At 44.2% G+C, this 22009-nt stretch overlaps 1 protein-coding gene across 2 annotated transcripts in view; it reads right to left on the bottom strand.

Annotated features, from left to right (window-relative positions):
• The window catches only part of LOC130129695 (RNA-binding Raly-like protein), a 77280-nt gene that overhangs the window by 8687 nt on the left and 46584 nt on the right, over positions 1-22009 (bottom strand). For both annotated transcript variants that reach the window (XM_056299280.1, XM_056299281.1), the window contains exons 2-4: positions 10528-10603; positions 8424-8471; positions 5771-5952 (exon numbers count right to left, since the gene is read on the bottom strand). In XM_056299280.1, coding sequence (XP_056155255.1) covers positions 5771-5952; positions 8424-8471; positions 10528-10603 — 306 coding nt within the window. The remainder of the gene's footprint in view (positions 1-5770; positions 5953-8423; positions 8472-10527; positions 10604-22009) is intronic.

Raw genomic sequence — 22009 nt, 5'->3', positions numbered from 1 at the left:
GTAAAAGTTATTAATAGCTTTTAAGGGTTAGATGGATCGACGCTGGCTTATCCATGTGAACTCTTGATCCTTTATGAATCGGCATGCATTTTGAAACCCTTTAGCCAGGGATGTTCTGCTGTTCATGCTAAAGACTAAAGGTGACTGGGCCCCACGGCTTGGCTGGCAAAGCATACGTTCTCCATCCACCGCCTACATCTGTTGGATGTAGTCGAGCCAAAGAACCAGCACCGACAGTACTATGGACAATTGTTAGTGCTGGGTCTGTCAATGCTGATAGGTGTGCTGGTACACCTAAATCAAACAGACCCATTATTAATGTTATTAGTTTCAGCTATGTTTATCCTGCTATGCTAACATCCCAGCGTACCAAGACCAGCCTGCTATGTTCTTAACCTTTACATGGCTTATAACCTGTCGATGTTAGCAAACTCACTAAAACGGTCTAGGTTTAATTACTCTAACGTTCCGGGCAATAAGGGAAGGCTGATCTTGACCCTACTAAGATGAAGCGAAGTACATTGGTCATGTTTGAATTAATGGTCTATTGACAACTCAGACCCCGCTCAAAGAGTCAGGGTAAAGAGGAGCGAAGCTGCAGAAGGCAACCAAAGGAAGTGACGTAGGAAGCAGAGAAAGCCAGCCTCTGGCTTTACCTCAGAAGGACAAGGCTTGGGGAGCGAGGAACTCCTAAAGACTGGGTAGCTACAGGAGGCCCACTTGGCAGTAGTTTATGATGAGCGGTGAAACACTGATGGGCAGTGGTTTCCAGCTTCGGACCTCGGGGTTACCATCAGAGGTGCAACAGGCCGAGGGGCCGGCGAGATTAACATCCACCTCAACAACTAATTTTCATCGCCTTTTTTGTATACTTAATCTTCTTTCTGCTTTTATTGCAGTTTAACCTCGTGTTTCTTTTACAAAACAAACTGCTACTGATGCGCCTCCGTGTAAGCGTTAACATTGACGATCTATTTAAAAATAAGTCACAAAATACTGTATCCTGAAACTGCATCCACGGGGCGTCAGCATTAATTCAAGCCAACCCATCACGAGGATGCTGAAAAGAGGGTACCCCTCTTTAGCAGAGAGAACTGAGCAGATTAAAGAATTTATGCTCTCAAGTAATGAGATAATCCTATTCCCTCACCCTGAGCAGTTAAATGTGTGTCAACGCTCGAAAGAAAGAAGAAGAGAAAAAACAACACTTCACCACAAGTTGAGTGGAAAACATAAAATTCTCCTTGGCACCTATCAGATCCTGTCAGCGCTGGATGGAGGATGGATGAGCAGATGGTAAACAACCTCTCAAGTGCCTGTCAAGCTTTTGCCCCAGAATCAGAAGCACTACAAAAAAACATTTTGCTTATAAATTAGTTTAATGCCTGTGTTTAGGCCCTGGGCAGCTGTAAATCCTTTAGGTTTTCTAATTTATATAGCATTCATAGCACGCTCTTGCATGTGCAACAGCAAAACTCTCCCGGCGTATGTGTATTTCTATGTATGAGCAGCTAAAGAGATACACAACACACGATCCTCTGATGAAGAGGAGATGTCAGCGTATGTTTTAAAAAGAAAAAGAAGAAGGTTTCATTGTCATACTAGCCCTTCTTATAGAGGGTTCTTCGACGGGATACTTTAATCTGTCAACAAAATTCCCTCTGAAAATCTGCAGATTTGTCTCATCAAAGTCTGCATGTACTGAAGTCCTCTTCCAAGATCCAGGGCCCGGTGAAATATCTCCGAACAGAACGACTTATATGAGAGAGAGATAGGTATGGTAGTGTACCATTGGGTAAGGTATAGGTGATGTGTGAGTGAGAGAGCGTCAGAAATGAGTCTCGTGTTGTATATGCAAGGGGCTGTCAACCCCGAGGCTACAGACAAGTACCGAATCAACTTTTCCTTGGAAAAAGAAAAATAGACAAATAAATAAATGAATTGAAGATGTAGGAAACGATGCCATGGTGTTCCGACACGCTTAAACATCTCCTGTACAATTTTACACACTGACACACACACGTGCGCACATGCACGACTGCACCGTATGCCCGCGCACACACACACACGTCGACTGACTGTTATTTTAACACCATCTAAGCTTGCTTTGGGCAGCTTACTAGTTGTCCTTTGATGATAAGAACGTGTGGAGCGGTTTCGGGCTCCTCCTCTTTTGTGCTATCAGCCACGTAAGCTGCAGGAGTTACACACATCCTAATCTGCCACTGAGCATGTTTAGATAGGTCAGGTTAAGGGAAAAATAAGTAAAACAAAGGAACACGAGTGCTTCCGTTGCTGGTGTTGATATAATTTAAGTCTCAACACTAGGTTGGCCTAAAGATTAAAAGACAGTGTCGTCATATTGAGAATTATGTTCACTAACTTTAACATTCAATCACAAGCATAAAATATGGATTTTTGGCTTTGCTTTTTTTCTTCTTTTTGTGTGTGTGTGTTTTTAAATTTTTTTTAATTCAAAGCCTATCTGTCTAATATTAATACATTATATAATATAATATATAGATCTGTGATGGCCTGCCATCTGATGACTGCTGGGATAGGCTCCAGCATCCCCACGACCCTGAGAGCAAGATAAGCGGTTTGGATAATGAATGGATATATATATATATATATATAATATATATATATTTAATATGTCTAATATAAAATGAAGGTGGGGTCAAATGACCCAAATTTATCAGTCCCAATGGTCTATGCCTTTGAAAGTTGTTAGTTTACCATATAGCACAAGTAGTTCAGACTCTCCTCACTACTCCACACACTTGTCTGGCAAGCTAACCTTGTTCTGTGATCCAATCTATTCAGGCCAAAGTCAATACAACAGCAATTTTTCATGATACGACTAGCAGGGGCAAATTAGTCTCCCAGACGTACAGCAGCATTGCCTTGACAGGGGAGAGAATTCATTGACTCTGTCCAAAAGCAGGGTGTGAAATGGGCTTTTTTTTTTTAATCCTGCATGAAACCAGTGTGACCGGGTCCCCCTGACAGACCTCACCAAGCTGTTAGGCCTGATAACGCCGGTCTAAACAGACAACAATGAAACAAACACAGCACAGACTCTGGCCAATTACACAGGCCACGGATAAAGATTAATGTTTGGGAAAACACTTCTGACCACAGCTCCGTAGGGATGGCCCCAATCTGACATTAATTATACACAGAATATAGTGTTATATTGCATCACGAGTTAATCAGAAGACCAAATAAGAGCCAGATAGAAATGAGGCTGTGCATGCAATTTTATGTGGCTTGTTCCGTGTTGTTAAACTATCCGTCCATCCATTATTCAAACCGCTTATCCCGCTCAGGGTCGCGGGGATGCTGGAGCCTATCCCAGCAGTCATCGGGGCGGGGAGACACCCTGGACAGGCTGCCAGTCCATCACAGGTCGTTAAACTAAACTAAAACAGCTTTTTACAGCAGTGTAGTAAAGGTACACAGATGAATAATGCTATCCCCTTTATTTTCCCAGCCACAGACCAAGACCGACTTATGCATTCGAGTCTGAACAGACAGAACGTACCATTAACTTAACCACACAATGTCTTTATGCGTGCTCAGTAACCAAGGGGGGGGGGACATGTCTGTGAATGTTCTCATTCATCCAGGTCATGGTTATCCAAAGGAGTTGAATCAAGTGCAACTGGACTGGGTATATATCCGTGAAGACGTTTCACCTCTCATCCAAGAGGCTTCGTCAGTTCGTGCCTTTCTGACTAGACCAAGCTAGTCTGACTGGCTGGTGATAAGACTCAGATATTTATCCTCTTTGGAGTCGTTATCAGAGCTATTGATGTCCATGGCTCTTTGTGTTCCGATGTTAAGCCACGCCCGTCGTTATCAGAACTATTGATGTGCATGGCTCTTTGTGATCCGATGTTAAGCAGCGACGGTCATTGGCGGTGTTAGTTTCGACTTCGTTAGTGCTCCATACAGAGGTCATGAATCGTTGGAGCCGTTAGTGACCGACTGCTGTTCTTGGAGGCTAAGCTTCTTGAGTCTCCTGGGTAGAGATGAAAGGACGGCATTGTAAGTGGGAGATAGGTGGTGTCGCAGACCTCCTCCTCTGTTGAGGGATGGTTTTTCCAGTTTCACATAGATGGCTTCCTTCACCCCTCTTTCAAACCATCTAGCTTCCCTGTCCAAAATGTGTACGTTGCTGTCCTCGAAGGAGTGTGTCTTCTCCTTTAGGTGTAGATAAACTGCGGAGTCTTGTCCTGAGGAGTTTGGTGGCCTTCTGTGTTGGGCCATCCGTTTGTGTAGTGGTTGTTTGGTTTCTCCTATGTACAGGACAAGACTCAGCAGTTTATCTACACCTAAAGGAGAAGACACACTCCTTCAAAGACAGCAACGTACACATTTTGGACAGGGAAGATAGATGATTTGAAAGAGGAGTGAAAGAAGCCATCTATGCGAAACTGGAAATACCGTCGTTTCATCTCTACCCAGGAGACTCAAGAAGCTTAGCCTCCAAGAACAACAGTCGGTCACCAACGGCTCCAACAACTCATGACCACTGAATGGAGCACTAACGAAGTCGAAACGAACACCCCCAACGACCGGCGCTGCTTAACTTCGGATCACAAAGAGCCACGCACGCACATCAATAGCTCTGATAACGACTCCAAAGAGGATAAATATCTGAGTTTCATCACCAGCCAGTCAGACTAGCTTGGTCTAGTCAGAAAGGCGAAACGTCTTCACGGATATATACCAAGTCCAGTTGCACTTGATTCAATTCCTTTGGACAAGGGGGGGACCTAAGAGTACATCTGTCACCATCTTACAATGGTGTGGTTGCAACTATTCCCCAATCCTCTCTGAATAGTACACATGGCCATTGTAACTCTAGTTAATGGTCACGGTAATTTGCATATAAAAACCAATTCTTGTTTTCGGTCGTTATGCAGCTGTATTGTTTATAAGGGTGGGAATACCTGCAGTCAGTTTATTTTGTATTTTTCCCCCGTGTGTGTGTGTGTGTAGGGAGGTGCTTCAAGAAATAGCTGAGTTGAGGAGAGCAGTGAAGCAGGAGGTTGGAGAACTGGAACTGCAGCTTAATGAACTGGCTCACCACTGTGATGACAGCTTGAACATTTGGATTGTCATTCTGGAAAGCAAAACTTAAATTCTGAAATCAACAATTGGCATTTTCACCTATTAGAATCGAATTTTTTTTGGGGGGGGGGGGGTTCCCCCTTTTTATCCCCAATTGTATCCAGCCAATTATCCCACTCTTCCGAGCCATCCCGGTTGCTGCTCCACCCCCCCTGCCGATACATGTGGAGTCGCCAGCCGCTTTTCACCTGACAGTGAGGAGTTTCGCCAGGGGGACGTAGCGCGTGGGAGGATCACGCTATTCCCCCCAGTCCCCCCCCAAACAGATGCCCTGACCGACCAGAGGAGGCGCTAGTGCAGCAACCAGGACACATACCCACATACAACTTCCCACCTGCAGACACGGCCAATTGTAGGGACGCCCGACCAAGCTGGTGGTAACACGGGGATTCAAACTGGCGATCCCCATGCTCGTAGGCAACGGAATAGACTGCCACACCAACTGGACACCCTGCAGTCAGTTTAGACTGAAGAAGTCACTCAGATGAATGATGAATGTTTCTCTCAATAAACACTGTGTCCAGATGAATTGATTCACCTTTCTTTTATAACCACAAAACATTATATTGCGGTACCGTTATACAGCAGACTAGTCTAACACAGGGAGCGAGCCCATCGGTGTACCTACATTTAATCCCAGAGGAGGACGAGGAGGTGGGAGTTCTGGAGGACGATGAGGAGGAGGAAGAGGAGGCTTTGATGGGGAAGGAGGTCTTCCCGCGGCGCGAGGAAGGAGCCAGCACTCTGGAGCGTTTGACCGGGATCACCGCCCTGGGTGGAGGGGCTACCCGTCCATGGTAGTCAAAAAGCCTGGAAATACAACATTACACTTCGCTGTCTGCATCGTGATGCACAACACAGTCAATCTACAACCCTCAGGTACAACCAACAAGTCTATCTATCTATATATATACAGTGGCTTGCAAAAGTATTCATACCCCTTGAACTTTTCCACATTTTGTCACGTTTCGACCACAAACATAAATATATTTTATTGGAATTTTATGTGAAAGACCAACACAAAGTGGCCCACAATTGTGAAGTACAAAGAAAATTATACATGATTTAAAAAATTTTTTACAAATAAAAAACTGAAAAGTGCGGTGTGCAAAAGTATTCAGCTTCCCTGAGTCAATACTTTGTGGAACCGCCTTTTGCTGCAATTACAGCTGCAAGTCTTTTGGGGTATTTCTCTACCAGCTTTGCACCTCTAGAGACTGAAATTTTTGCCCATTCTTCTTTGCAAAACAGCTCAAGCTCAGTCAGATTAGATGGAGAGCGTTTGTGAACGGCAGTTTTCAGATCTTGCCACAGATTCTCAATTGGATTTAGGTCTGGACTTTGACTGGGCCATTCTAACACATGGATATGTTTAGGGTCGTTGTCCTGCTGGAAGGTGAACCTCCGCCCCAGTCTCAAGTCTTTTGCAGACTCCAACAGGTTTTCTTCCAAGATTGCCCTGTATTTGGCTCCATCCATCTTCCCATCAACTCTGACCATCTTCCCTGTCCCTGCTGAAGAGAAGCACCCCCAGAGTATGATGCTGCCACCACCATGTTTGACAGTGGGGATGGTGGTGTGTTCAGAGTGATGTGCAGTGTTAGTTTTCCGCCACACATAGCGTTTTGCATTTAGGCCAAAAAGTTGAATTTTGGTCTCATCTGACCAGAGCACCTTCTTCTACATGTTTGCTGTGTCCCCCACATGGCTTCTGGCAAACTGCAAACGGGACTTCTTATGGTTTTCTTTTAACAATGGCTTTCTTCTTGCCACTCTTCCATAAAGGCCAGATTTGTGCAGTGCACGACCAATAGTTGTCCTGTGGACAGATTCCCCCACCTGAACTGTGGATCTCTGCAGTTCGTCCAGAGTCACCATGGGCCTCTTGGCTGCATCTCTGATCAGTGCTCTCCTTGTTCGGCCTGTAAGTTTAGGTGGACGGCCGTGTCTTGGTAGGTTTGCAGTTGTGCCATACTCTTTCCATTTCCGGATGATGGATTGAACAGTGCTCTGCGAGATGTTCAAAGCTTGGGAAATCTTTTTATAGCCTAACCCTGCTTTAAACTTCTCCACAACTTTATCCCTGACCTGTCTGGTGTGTTCCTTGGACTTCATGATGCTGTTTGCTCCCCAATATTCTCTTAACAAACCGATGAGGCCGTCACAGAACAACTGTATTTGTACTGAGATTAGATTACCCACAGGTTGACTCTATTTAGTCATTAGGTCAACATTCGATCATTCAGCAATCATCAGGCAACTTCTGAAGGCAATTGGTTGCACTCAGAGAAAAGGGGGCTGCATACTTTTGCACACCGCACTTTTCAGTTTTTTATTTGTAAAAAAATTTAGAAATCATGAATAATTTTCTTTGTACTTCACAATTGTGTGCCACTTTGTGTTGGTCTTTCACATAAAATTCCAATAAAATGTATTTATGTTTGTGGTCGTAACATGACAAAACATGGAAAAGTTCAAGGAGTATGAATACTTTTGCAAGCCACTGTGTATATATATATATACACATACACACACACATACCTATTTCCCAGGCACAGGATCCCATTTTGTAACCTATTACCTGTTCCCCATGTTGTAGTGCAAAGATTCAATCTCTGTTGGGTTCTCCAAGATTTTTTCTTTCTTTCTTTCTCTCTCTCTCCCTCTCTCCTCTCCCTCTCTCCCGCTCTGTCTGTCTGTCTCTCTCTCTGCTCTCTTTCTCTGGCTGTCTGTCTCTCCCCCCTCATCTGTCTGTCTGTCTCTTTCTCAAATAGCATGTGCAAAACAAAAGTAAATCTTTCTCTTGCAAATACTAAAGTGTCTCCTTCCTAGAGATGGGCAAAAATCATTACACGCAAAAGCTCTGACACAAATAATCCCATCAAAAGAGGAGAGGATAAAAAGGGAGCGTACCGAAAGTCAGACGGAGGTGTCAGCTTTGACTGTTCACGGAAACAGCAGACTTCTATCTCTCAGAAAGTGTGGCATTTTCAAAAACTTAAAAACGCGTCCTCAGAAAAACACTCTGATCGCCAGGAAATGAATTAGAGAGCAAACGGCGAAGTTCTTTCATCTTCATGTTTATGTTGCGGCATTTTGAAGGGAAACCTCTCCAGTTTATCTGTACTCATCTGTGTTGGGGTCTATTTGGTGACTGAATAACATCTCGGGGAGGGAGCTCGCGTCGGTAGTGGTGCGGGCTGATTACGTGTGTGATCTGTCTGTGTACATGCTGCGAGTCGCCACCTTTGATAAGATGTTATGCTTCAGATGACACATACCTGCTGTAGAAGTCATCTCTGTAGTAATCATAATCAAACTCATAACCACTGTGAAATCAAAGCAGAGGAGATGAGAGAGAGATGGAGGGACAGGAAGATGGAGAGGGGTTCTGTTAAAAGAAAAGTTTGGGCCCATTTGGATCTCACAGATAATTAAGTGACACACACACACATCTCTGGTTTATGCCTATCATTGCAGGCTCCATAGCCAAAACCCGTTCGACCAATAGACGGGCTCAATGCCACGGTGCTGTATGTTGTGAATTCAACAAGGAGGAAAGCAACCATTCTCACAACACCAGGGGCTTTATAACCCCCCCCCCCCCGTTTTTAAAAATTTTTTTCTCCGAATTGCACCCGGCCAATTACCTCACTCTTCCAAGCCATCCTGGCAACTGCTCTACCCCCTCTGCCAATCCGGGGAGGGCTGCAGACTACCACGTGTCCTCCGATACGTGGATTCGCTCCTTTTCACCCGACAGTGAGGAGTTTCACCAGGGGGACGTAGCGCGTGGGAGGATCACGCTATTCCCCCCGAGTTCTCCCTCCCCCCCGAAGGTGCCCCGATCGACCAGAGGAGGCGCTACTGCAGCAACCAGGCCACATTACATATCCACATCCGGCTTCCCACCCACAGACACGGCCAATTGTGTCTGTAGGGATGCCCGACCAAGCCGGAGGTAACGCGGGGATTCGAACCGCCGAGCCCCATGCTGGTAGGCAACGGAATAGACCGTTATGCTACCCGGACATCCCAGGTGCTTTATAATTTCAATTTGGAAGACTACAACATATAGTCCACAGTTGTCGAAGAGGGCATTTAGTGTTAGCAGCTATAGCTATGACATCACATCCTGCTACGTCCATATTCATTGTGGGAAATAAAGGGATTTTGGTTGCATCAGTGGCAACCTGACTGGTCCTTTGGTCATTTTGCAAAAAAAAAAAAAAAAGAAAAGAAGAGGGCCAGAAGTCTCTCGAAAACAGTTTCAGGGTTTTGCAGCTAAATACACTGATGGAATTACTCAGAAACTTTTACTCAAAACCTGAATGGAAAAAAAGAAGTCAATGTTCAGAATACTAACCGGCGTGGAGTGAGAGAGTGTGTTTTTGAAACAGGATGCAAACATCCTTTTCTCGCAGGAATTTTAATTAGGATTAATGTATTACTGTTTCAATTCAGAACAGAGCAGAGCAAAGTTGGGTTTGCCTCTCCTATTCCTTTTTCCTGCTCCATAATTACCATATCACATCTCAGCATTGGTTATAAAATGCAAATGAGCTTCGCATAAAAGCACATTATGCAAACTAATAAATTAGTAAACTAAGCAGTTTGATGTAAAAAACAGAAAAGTCAGGTTGGAGTCAACTACTAGGAATATGTTGTATAAATGCCAGTGAAAAACCAACATACAGTGCACCGAAAGCAGAACAACCCCAGTGAATGAAAGCGTATTTCTGCCCTTTGGTGAAATTAGACCAACATAATAAAGCTTTGAGGTCATGCTTGATGAGGTCTATGCAACATTTCCTTTACACATTAAAGGTCTGTGCAGATACAGAATGCTTTATAGCTGCAGGTAAAGCAGAAAAGCCACCCAGATCATTAGATTGAAAAGTCCCTCCCCATTTATATCAGGATGTGACAGATTTTATTTTATATCCCCCCCCCCCCCCCAAATTGGCCAATTTCCCCACTCTTCCGAGCTGTCCTGGTTGCTGCTCCACCTGCTCTGCCAATCCGGGGAGGGCTGCAGACTACCACACGCCTCCTCTGATACATGTGGAGTCGCCAGCCGCTTCTTTTCCCCTGACAGTGAGGCGTTTCGCCTCGACCGACCAGAGGAGGCGCAAGTGCAGCGACCAGGACACATACCTACATCCGGCTTCCCACCTGCAAACACCGCCAATTGTGTCTGTAGGGACGCCCGACCAAGCCGGAGGTAACACGGGGATTTGAATTGGTGATCCCCGCGTTGGTACGCAACGGAATAGACCGCCACACTACCTGGATGCCCTAGGATGTGACAGATTATTAACAGTGCTGTTTGTAACAGCAGGCCTTGCACCTATGAGAGCATCTGGCATGGGGGCCATAGCTTACCTATACACGGCTGAGAGCGGTCGTTTGGACCCTGCTTTGGGCCTGTATGGCTTCGGCTCGCCTGCCATGTTTATGTCTGGAAAAACACACAGACAAAAATCACTTGTCAGTCACGCTCCTACAAGAAGAGAAGACACTTTTATTGTCATTGTATAAACATACAACGAAATTCATTTTCTGCATCTGCCCCATCCTATTGTGTAGGAGCAGTGGGCAGCAGCAGCACCCAGGAACCAACTCCAGTTCTTCTTTCCATTGCCTTGCTCAGGGGCACAGGCAGGAGTATTAACCCTAACATGCATGTCTTTTAGATGGTGGGAGGAAACCCACGCAGACATGGGGAGAACATGCAAACTCCACACAGAAAGAACCTGGGACGGCCTGGGGTTCGAACCCAGGACCTTCCTGCTGTGAGGCAACAGCGCTAACCACTGGGCCACCGTGCCGCCAGTCCTTCAAGCCCCTCAAGATTAAAAAAAACTTTATTGTCTATCACATGGCGGCAGAAAATCGTCCCAGATTAAGGGCTCACAAACAACACAGAAACATATACCCATGAAAGACTCACATAAAATTCCCGCTAAAATGCCCATGTCCTTGTATGAGTCATACATCCCTTATTAAACATTCACTTTACAATTCCTCATTAAAGATCCATGATGCATTTCCATCAAAGCACGTCGAGCTCAATGTCACAATTTGACACTGGAATACTGTTGAAAATGGAAATCAAAAATGACTTTCTCGAAAGATGACTCGCAGTGGTGCAAATGTTATGTAAGCTAGAAAAATGGTGTCGTTTTACTCAGAAAGCGTAGAAAATGTTTTACTGCTAGGAGTAATTATGGATGCTGTGTATAATGACAGTCATATGTTCAAACAGAAGCTCGTATTCTCTGGACCACCACACACACACACACACACACACAATCTCACTGCAAAACTATTTTTTATTTAGTCAAAGGGATATTTTCACAGCTTGATGGCATTTTATACTCAATTTTGTACTTTGCAGGAACCATTATTTTGAGGCGGTTTTAATTGAAAAACAGGCGGGGGACCTCGCTACTGTACAGCAAAAAGACTATGAGATAAATCTCATTAGTGCGAAGGGACGAGACAGGTATCCTTGAAAATGTAAAACAATAAAAAGAAATGACCTGCAGCAAGTTCATGCTGCTGGATGGCCTGTAAAGCCATTCATTCTACATGTAAGAAAAAAAAAAATCAAAGACCAGGCGGGTGAAAACGGCTACGAGGAGTTTTTCCACTTAGTGTTTATCAGTCTAATCAGTTTAATTATGATACGTCTACAGACCCCATAGTGCCCCTTCTGTCCACAGCAAAGTAAAAAAACAAAAAAAAAAACTTTGTAGCATCTTTAACCAATGCACATAGACTCAGGTTTATCACCAATGTCCTGGGTCTGACTCAGGCTCAACTTCCTTTCCTTCCTTCCTTCTTTCCTCTCTCCCTCCCTCCCTTCTATCCTCCTTTCATCCTCCCTCCCACCCTTCCTTCCATCATTCCCTCCTTTCTTCCTTCCCTCTCTTTCTTTCCCTCCCTTCCTTCTATCCTCCCTTCTTCCTTCCTCACATCCTCCTCTCCCCTTTATCTCCTTCCTTCCTTCTTTCCCTCCTCCCTCCCTCTCTTCCGTCCATCCATCCATTCTTCCTTCCAGTCTCTCTCCACTTTCCTATCTAATGAAGTCAAAAACGACTGAAATGAAGTGCTGTCAGGTAAACAGCTTCGTCTTCAAGTTAAATTGATGGAAAGCGGATGCATTTTCCGAACCGTGTGTGCTGCCAAAACTGTCTCTGTACAGCCAAGGGTACTGCAAGCTTTATTTTATTTTCTGCACAGTCTGAATTGCTTTTGGGAGAGGACCCTGTGGGTTTGAGTAAGTTTGAGGCAAAAACCCCCACAAAAAACCCATAGTCATAACCTCAGGCACAGACACTATATCTCCATTTTCTTTCACTTAATGGACAGAAAGCAGAACCGGGGAACAACATCTTTATTGGAGATTTACAATTGTGGGTACCGTTCTCCTCTCGTACCTACTTCCAGGGCATGCCTAACACATGCAGACGTGATATTTTGTTGAATAACATGAGTCGACAATACGTAGCAAAAAAAAAAAGAAACCACATCGCTGCAGGACAAATCTTTTTTTAAAAAAAAAAACATTTAAAACACATTTCTTCTAGTCTGACCAAAGGACTGGAGTCCTACTGCTGCTTTTCTTCTGTTGTGTTGAATATATTACATATTCTTGTTCACGCTTCTGTATAAATTCAGGTGGCACAACTCTCTTTAAAGATCTTGTTTTTTTGGTACAGCTAAGTGCTTCATCAGAGTAGCCACCAGCGAGGCCCTCGTACCGAGCCCGTTTAGTTCTGGTCCATAAGGGACATTAGCGAGTGGCTGATATGCATGCATATCTGCAACTTCTTATGAAAACGCCGAGTTTGTTGATCGCACACATAGCTGTGCACTCCCTATCAGTCTGTCCCATCGAACCGGGTAAGTTAGCATTAATAATTTATGCACCGGCCCTGGCCCCCAACAAGTGGAGACACCCCACCAATCCCCGGAGTGGAATAACAGCGGGGTAAAAATAAGCCTCTGGAAAATTCCTGCCTCCTTTTCCCCAGTGGTTGCGCTCGGAAGAGATGGGATTAAACCCTGGGTTGTTTGTATACCACCTACTTAGACATGCTAAAAATGCAGCATTTTATGGAAGTGCATTGCCAAGTTTATGCACAAGTGTGTGTGTGTGTGTGTGTGTGTGTGATCTTGTTCAGCTGTATTTGTGAGGTGCAAATTCAGATTTTAACCATCAGAATGAGGACATTTTAGCAAAGTGAGGACATTTTGGCCGGTCCTCATTTCTTTAAGGGTTTATTTTATGGGTTTGAGATTAAGGTTGGAACTAAGATAAGGGTTAAGGTTAGACATGTAGTCCTGATGGTTAAGGCTGAAGGATAGGGAATGAACAAAGTCAATGAGGGTCCTCACAAGTCTAGAAAAAGTGTGTGTGTGCTGGTATGTGTGCAAGCGCCTGGCATAATTGGCAAAGTGAACTTGGATTGACCATGATGCCGAGTTTGGAGATAATTATAATTTGGTTATTAACCTTCACACTGAGAAACAATAAATTGTGACTAAATATTTACTGAGAAGCACCCATTGAGCCCAACCGTGTGCCAAGGCTGAACACTTTCCCATAATGACGTCTCACAACTATATAACGGACCACTTCCTTCTCCCTCTCATTCCAAGCAGTGCACCATTCTTTTCAATGAGGACATGTTTTGCAAAAACATAGTTAAATATATAAAAATATATCAAATTTCCCCATCCAAATCTAATGAACTGTTACTCTGTCCAGCATCCACCCACTCACAGAATTTAAGGAGAATCTATCAAACTGTTTTTGCGATATCTTTCTGGCAGACCAACAGACAGTGGGGTCAGCAACATAATCTTTGTGGCCAAGGTAATTAACCCGTCCCACTCCCAGTGAGCACAGCAGGACCCGACCCGGGTTACACCAAGCTGGCGGAAAGGGATATAAAACAGCGTGTGCTGAAGAAAGTGTTGTTTTTTAAGTTTGCAAGTTTGTGGACACCAATGCAGTGAGTTTACTGAACCAAATCGCACTCTATGGGTTTTATGTGGTTTTTTTGTTTTTGTTTTTTTGGATTTTCCCCCTCTTTTTCTCCTCAATTGTATCCGGCCAATTTGCCCACTCTTCCGAGCCATCAGCCATCCCGGTCGCTGTTCCACCCCCCCTGCCGATCCGGGGAGGGCTGCAGATTACCACATGCCTCCTCTGATACGCGTGGAGTCGCCAGCCGCTTCTTTTCACCTGACAGTGAGGAGTTTCACCAGGGGAACATAGCACGTGGGAGGATCACGCTGTTCCCCCTCCCCCCGAACAGGTGCCCCGACCGACAAGAGGAGGCGCAAGTGCAGCGACCGGTACACATACCCACATCCGGCTTCCCACCCGCAGACACGGCCAATCGTGTCTGTAGGGATGCCCGATTCGAACCGGCGATCCCCGTGTTGGTAGGCAACGGAATAGACCGCTATGCCACCCGGATGCCCTATGTATGTGTTTTTAATAGTGCAGTTTACTTTATGTATGTTTTTGATTCTATCCTACGATGACACGACCCAGCCGGAATGCTGACTGGCTGTCCTCCGGTGCTGGTTAAATCTGGTAACAGTTAAACTTCATGGAGCAGGGTCTGAGCTCACTTGGAGTGGTGCCGTCACAAAAATGCATACAGTCTCATGGAAGTTAGGGTTAGCCCCCTAGAGTCCCATAAGCTGCAAGTCACATAAGCCATTTGCATGAGGAATACTTACAAAGTTTGTCATTTGCATGCCGGCATGACCTGCCAATTTCCACAACTTACTGACATTACTCACAGCTTACATCAGACATCCGTAGCCAGGGAAAAAAAAAAGAGAGTAAATGATCATGTGCAATATACCAGATAGTTTTCTGGCTGTTCAAAGAGTAAGTAAGCACTTATTTTATCCTGTCTCTGCCTACTCACAGGATATAAAGAGGTGCAGGTGTAGAGGACAGTGATGGTGGTGTCTATAGATAAAGGATGTAAAGGGGTGTAGATGTAGAAGACAGTGATATGCATAAGTGATAAGCATATGACAGGGTCCCGAGAGAGGAGGTGTGGTATTGTATGAGGAAGTTGGGAGTAGCAGAGATGTAAGGGTGGTGCAGAATATGTACGAGGGCAGTGTGACAGTGGTGAGATGTGCATTAGGAATGACTGATAGATTCAAGGTGGAGGTGGGATTACATCAAGGATCGGCTCTGAGCCCTTTCTTATTTGCAGTGGTGATAGAAAGGCTGATGGACAAGATCAGGCAGTAGTCTCCGTGGACTATGATGTTCACGGATGACATTGTGATCTGTAGCTACAATAGGGTGCAGGTTGACGAGAGCCTGGACAGGCGGAGGTATGCACTGGAGAGAAGAGGAATGAAAGTCAGTAGGAGCAAGGCGGGATACATGTGTGTGAACAAGAGGGAGGACAGTGGAATGGTGAGGATGCAAGGAGTAGAGGTGATGAAGGCGTATGAGTTTAAATACTTGGGGTGAACTGTCCAAAGTAACGGGGAGTGCAAGCAGGGTGGAGTGGGTGGAGAAGAGTGTCAGGGGGGATTTTTAATAGAAGGGTACCAACAAGAGTTAAAGGGAAGATTTACGCTTTGAGTGGCTGTTGCAGCTATAAAAGCGCTATATAAAATGTAACTTGATTGATTGATTGATAGTAGGACCAGCTATGTTGTATGGTTTGGAGACTGGCACTGATGAAAAGACAGGAGGCGGAGCTGGAGATATTAAGATTTTCATTGGGAGTGATGAAGGATGACAGGATTAGGAACGAGTATATTAGAGGGACAGGCTCAGGTTGGACGGTTTGGAGACAAAGCAAGAGAGGCAAGATTGAGACGGTTTAACCATGTGTGGAGGAGAGATGCTGGGTATATTGGGAGAAGGATGCTGAAGATGGAGCTTCCAGGGAAGAGGAAGGCCGAAGAGGCGGTTTATGGATGTGGCGAGGGAGGACATGCAGGTGATCGGCGTGACAGAGGAAGATGCAGAAGATTGGAAGAGATGGAAACGGATGATCGCTGTAGCGACCCCTAACGGGAGCAGCTGAAAGTGGCAGTAGTAGACGTAGAGGACAGTGATGGTGGTGTGGGTCAGACTGAAGGTGCCAGTGTTGTAGGAAACCATCTCTTCCCAGCTTCTCACGAGTGTACCCAGAGAGATTAGTTGGCCAATACTGACATGTTGCCTTTAAACTTGCCTCATAGTTTGCTGGTGTAGCGCACTGGACCCTACGTCACATGGGTTTCAACGCCACTGGTGCTCTTATATGAATGTCTGCAATTTAGTGGGGTTCAATCACAATGTACGTTTTACCCCGGGCTTAATAAAAAGCATAGACTTTGTACCTCAAAGCGCCTGTGTGATGCGTCTCGCTTTTTGTCAAATTTATCATGATTGCAAGCAGTTCTACTATCCAGGGTCAATACCAACATATTTTAATAATAATAAAAAGAAAAAAATTGTACGGGCGTCCGGGTAGCGTGGCGGTCTATTCTGTCGCCTTCCAACACGGGAATCTCCGGTTTGAATCCCCGTGTTACTGCGGGCTTGGTCAGGCATCCCTACAGACACAATTGGCCATGTCTGCGGGTGGGAAGCCGGATGTGGGTATATGTCCTGGTCACTGCACTAGCGCCTCCTCTGGCCAGTTGGGGTGCATAGCGTGATCCTTCCACGCGCTACGTCCCCCTGGCGAAACTCCTCACTGTCAGGTGAAAAGAAGCGACTCCACATGTATCGGAGGAGGCATGTGGTAGTCTGCAGCCCTCCCCGGATCGGCAGAGGGGATGGAGCAGTGACTGGGACGACTTGGAAGAGTGGGGTAATTGGCTGGATACAATTGGGGAGAAAAAATGGGCGGGGGGGGGGAAGTACTACAGTGTTAAGAAGGAAATAGCAGGCTAACAGCGGGGGGTCCATAGCCATTTACTGGGAGGATGTGATTGCGTAACATGTTTAATTGTACCTGACATGCAAGTAAAGCAGCACACTTTCCTATAGTACAACAAAGGGCTGAGAGAAGGGGCAGTGATTTTATTATTCATTTGCCTTTTCCCAGTTCTTCATCTGTTTTTCACTCCTTTGTTCTTTTGACCAGTGAACTACATGCGCTGTCCATGGTGGTACACTGACTCCAGAGGACTTGTGTTGTCTGACAACGCTACAAAAACCCCAGAGGGACTCAACCTTGCAGACAGCGGGGGACGGGGGGTCGCCACTTAGTTGTGACATGGACTTGGGACAGATTTCAAGGTGATGTCAGGGCAATCAGGAGAAAACCTTTTGTTCTCCATCTCACAGAAAGGGAGCGTACCGCTTTACACGGCGCTAAATCAGTGCTACAAACAAGGACTTGTGACTCTGGGCTGCAGCAGCAGTTAAAGCTTCCTACCCAGGCAGGCTTTCATCCTCTGTCAGCGGCAACAGTATAAAGAAATGCTCCAACATGTTCTGCTCACTAAAATTCAATTCAGTATTCTGCAACATGTGCCTGCTGACATGAGGGCAGCGGGCCAGAGGAGAACAAAGAGATGGCCCCTCAAATGAAATGACCATCCTGTCCAGCCAGGAGCTGTCCTGCTGAAGGAGCCTTGAGCAATCTCCTAAATCCCTACTGGCTCCAGATGTACGCTGTTTTTTTTTTTTTTTAGCTTACCCTCACAAAATCTCCATACTACAGGATACGAATTTGTACATCTAAAATCATCCTCTTTTTATTTACTTTGTCATCTGTACAAAGATGGGTTATATTTTGGGGTCTTTATTATTTGGTAGATATTTTTCTTAAAAAAAAAAACTTTATGAATTACAATACAATGTTTTTTTTATTTTAACAATGAGCCTAGCAGCTAGAGAAGAATCACTTATCCTGTCCCTCACATACATACATACAACATATATATATATATATATATATATATATATATATATATATATATATATATATATATACACACTACCGTTCAAAAGTTTGGGATCACCCAAACAATTTTGTGTTTTCCATGAAAAGTCACACTTATTCACCACCATATGTTGTGAAATGAATAGAAAATAGAGTCAAGACATTGACAAGGTTAGAAATAATGATTTGTATTTGAAATAAGATTTTTTTTACATCAAACTTTGCTTTCGTCAAAGAATCCTCCATTTGCAGCAATTACAGCATTGCAGACCTTTGGCATTCTAGCTGTTAATTTGTTGAGGTAATCTGGAGAAATTGCACCCCACGCTTCCAGAAGCAGCTCCCACAAGTTGGATTGGTTGGATGGGCACTTCTTTGAGCAGATTGAGTTTCTGGAGCATCACATTTGTGGGGTCAATTAAACGCTCAAAATGGCCAGAAAAAGAGAACTTTCATCTGAAACTCGACAGTCTATTCTTGTTCTTAGAAATGAAGGCTATTCCATGCGAGAAATTGCTAAGAAATTGAAGATTTCCTACACCGGTGTGTACTACTCCCTTCAGAGGACAGCACAAACAGGCTCTAACAGGTACTATTTAATGAAGATGCCAGTTGGGGGCCTGTGAGGCGTCTGTTTCTCAAACTAGAGACTCTAATGTACTTATCTTCTTGCTCAGTTGTGCAACGCGGCCTCCCACTTCTTTTTCTACTCTGGTTAGAGCCTGTTTGTGCTGTCCTCTGAAGGGAGTAGTACACACCGGTGTAGGAAATCTTCAATTTCTTAGCAATTTCTCGCATGGAATAGCCTTCATTTCTAAGAACAAGAATAGACTGTCGAGTTTCAGATGAAAGTTCTCTTTTTCTGGCCATTTTGAGCGTTTAATTGACCCCACAAATGTGATGCTCCAGAAACTCAATCTGCTCAAAGAAGTGCCCATCCAACCAATCCAACTTGTGGGAGCTGCTTCTGGAAGCGTGGGGTGCAATTTCTCCAGATTACCTCAACAAATTAACAGCTAGAATGCCAAAGGTCTGCAATGCTGTAATTGCTGCAAATGGAGGATTCTTTGACGAAAGCAAAGTTTGATGTAAAAAAAATCTTATTTCAAATACAAATCATTATTTCTAACCTTGTCAATGTCTTGACTCTATTTTCTATTCATTTCACAACATATGGTGGTGAATAAGTGTGACTTTTCATGGAAAACACAAAATTGTTTGGGTGATCCCAAACTTTTGAACGGTAGTGTATATATATATATATATATATATATATATATATATATATATATATATATGTCTTAAGTTATATATATAAGTTAATATATAAGTTATATATATATATATAAAAACTTAAGACAAAAAGTAAGGAAATTTGTGTTTGGTAGATTATTTCTTTGTTGTAACAATGCTTCTTGGCAATAAATCTTATATCAAGCACCTGATAGTCAGCACCTGGGGTACCAGAAGCTCAAAACAAGAGTCAATAGCAACAGCAAAATAAGCTGTTTGGCATTGGCAGAGAAGATTTGGCAAATTTTTCATGGGTGCAACCCACATACTCAGCTCTACTGCTCATCCCACAAATGCATGTTCCTTACAAATGTGGCACCATTCAAAAGGGAAATAAACAGGCTTTCCAACGGTATAAGATTTATTGCCAAGAAGCATTGTTACAACAAAGAAATAATCTACCAAACACAAATTTCCTTACTTTTTGTGCTAAGTATATATATAAAACTTTGTTAAAAGAAACAATGGTAGGGAAAGTGCTCAACAAATAAGGAGCAAAATAATCCAGTGAGTCAAGTAAATTCTTTATGAGGCAGTACAAGCCTGCTTCATGCCATAAGTAATCATCAGCTGTCCATTTCAACAGTGGACCACTGGTGATAGTTTATGGCATGAAACAGGCTTGTACTGTCTCAAAGAATTTACTTGACTCACTGGATTTTTATATTTATAAATAAATAAATAAATGCACCAGAATAATCAATTTTTATGGACTATTTTTGTATTATTGTGTCATTTTCTATTGTTATTATCATCATTATTTTATTATTAATAATAATAATGATGATAATAAACAATAAGATATTAGATCAATCAACTGACATGTCCACCCAGAGACAGACAGACAAGAAAATGCAGTTCAGATGCAGTTAAATAATGAAAGACAAGCGTATTATTTGCGGAAGGATGAATATTAGATGCTTCTGCAGGTGAAATGCGGTGAGATGGGAGAGACGGGGAGCATAAGTAATCACTTTAGCCAGACCCATGTTCCTGAGACACGGGAACACAGGTCTGTGACTACCCCGAGGAACCCTGCCCTGCTTTTATTGCACTCATTTGTTCCCTTAAATCTCTGTCTCCCTTTATAGAGCCTGTTGCTCGTGCTTCTTGCCTTACCCTATCGCTCAATGTCGGTTTCAGTCTTTATTTCTCTCACTGGCTTTGTCTCACACACACACACACACACTCCCTAATACAATATCCTCCCCTGCTGGTTGGTTACCTGTCTGTCTGACAGTCTTTTTCTCACATCATATACTCTCATTTTCTCTCAGGAAAAAAAAAGGCAGCTCATTACGACACTCCCGGCATCACCCGTGGGGCCTTTGCATTTGACACCTGTGCTGCAACGAAACCTTTGCGTGTCTCCCTTTCCCCTTCCCATCACAAGCCACAGAATGAATAATATCACGGCAGTGAAAGAGCAGGCTTTGAATAAATCATGGCTGAACCGGGAGCCATATGGCAGAGTATTGCATAGAGAGCGCAGTGGATTGTGAGGAATCACTCGCGTGAATGTCAACAGGACCGAGACACATAAGGATAGGGCGAGTCTTGAGAGAACGCAGTGTACGAGAGTGAGACACTCCTATTGCTGGGAGGATTTCAATCTGGACTACTGAGGCAGGCATAAAAGCTGCTGGTGTACCCGGTCCTGCTGAGGCCAGAACAAATCAGGCTGCAATTTCTCATCTTTCTCTCCTTCTCCCTCACCGCACCCCCAAAGATAAAAAGACTATGGTCAAAGATCTTCTTTCTTTCTTGTTTCAGCCCCCTCACCTCTCACTCTCTCTCTCACACACACTTTCTCTCATACACAAACACATATAGTAAGGAACCATGCATGTGCACGCGCACACACACACAAAACCAGGGGGAAGGAGCCCAGCTTATAGCCTCAGGCTTCAGAGGGATGTTAACCGAGATAAGGAAGGATCATCACAAGGTCAGCAAGAGGGAGCGTCATCGCCTTCATCTGGCATTGAAACCACTGGACTGTTGAGCATTTACTCAGCCCCTATATCCACATTATGAATATATATCCCGCCAAAATGCAATTATCCATGAGACAGATACTATCCCCCGGAATAAAGACGTCTCTTCTCGGCCGTTGCTCAAATGATATCTTACTTTCATTTCTGTCTGCGTAGGCCTTTGAACTGCTTTGGTATATACTCCAGAACTTCTTCATGCGGGATTTAAACTTTAGAAGGGCCAGAGGGCTCCGGGGACCTCCAATAAGATGGAGAAATACAAACTCTGCATCGGTCCGGGGTTACCAAAGGAAAAACTCGAATGTCTAAGGAAAAGCTGCATACATTATTCACTGGCTGTAGCATAGATGTTTGAAAAGCCGGTGTAACGTTATCCTGTGGTCACTCCAACACTGTGGTGAACCATCAAATTCTGTCATTTAGACAAAAAAAATAATTAAAAAAAATAGATAGAGCAGCAATTGTTTTATTTTGTGTCTGTGTGTGGCTGGCATGATAACGGAGGATGCGGGTGTCTGGGTAGCATAGCGGTCTATTCTGTTGCCTACCAACACACGGATCACTAGTTCGAATCTCTGTTACCTCCGGCTTGGTCAGGCGTCCCTACAGACAATTGCCCATGTCTGCGGGTGG

The sequence above is a fragment of the Lampris incognitus genome, chromosome 19 (assembly GCF_029633865.1).
Source record: "Lampris incognitus isolate fLamInc1 chromosome 19, fLamInc1.hap2, whole genome shotgun sequence".
Classification (NCBI taxonomy): domain Eukaryota; kingdom Metazoa; phylum Chordata; class Actinopteri; order Lampriformes; family Lampridae; genus Lampris; species Lampris incognitus.
Note: the sequence above shows the minus strand (reverse complement) of the source record. Positions and strands in the feature narration are given on the sequence as shown.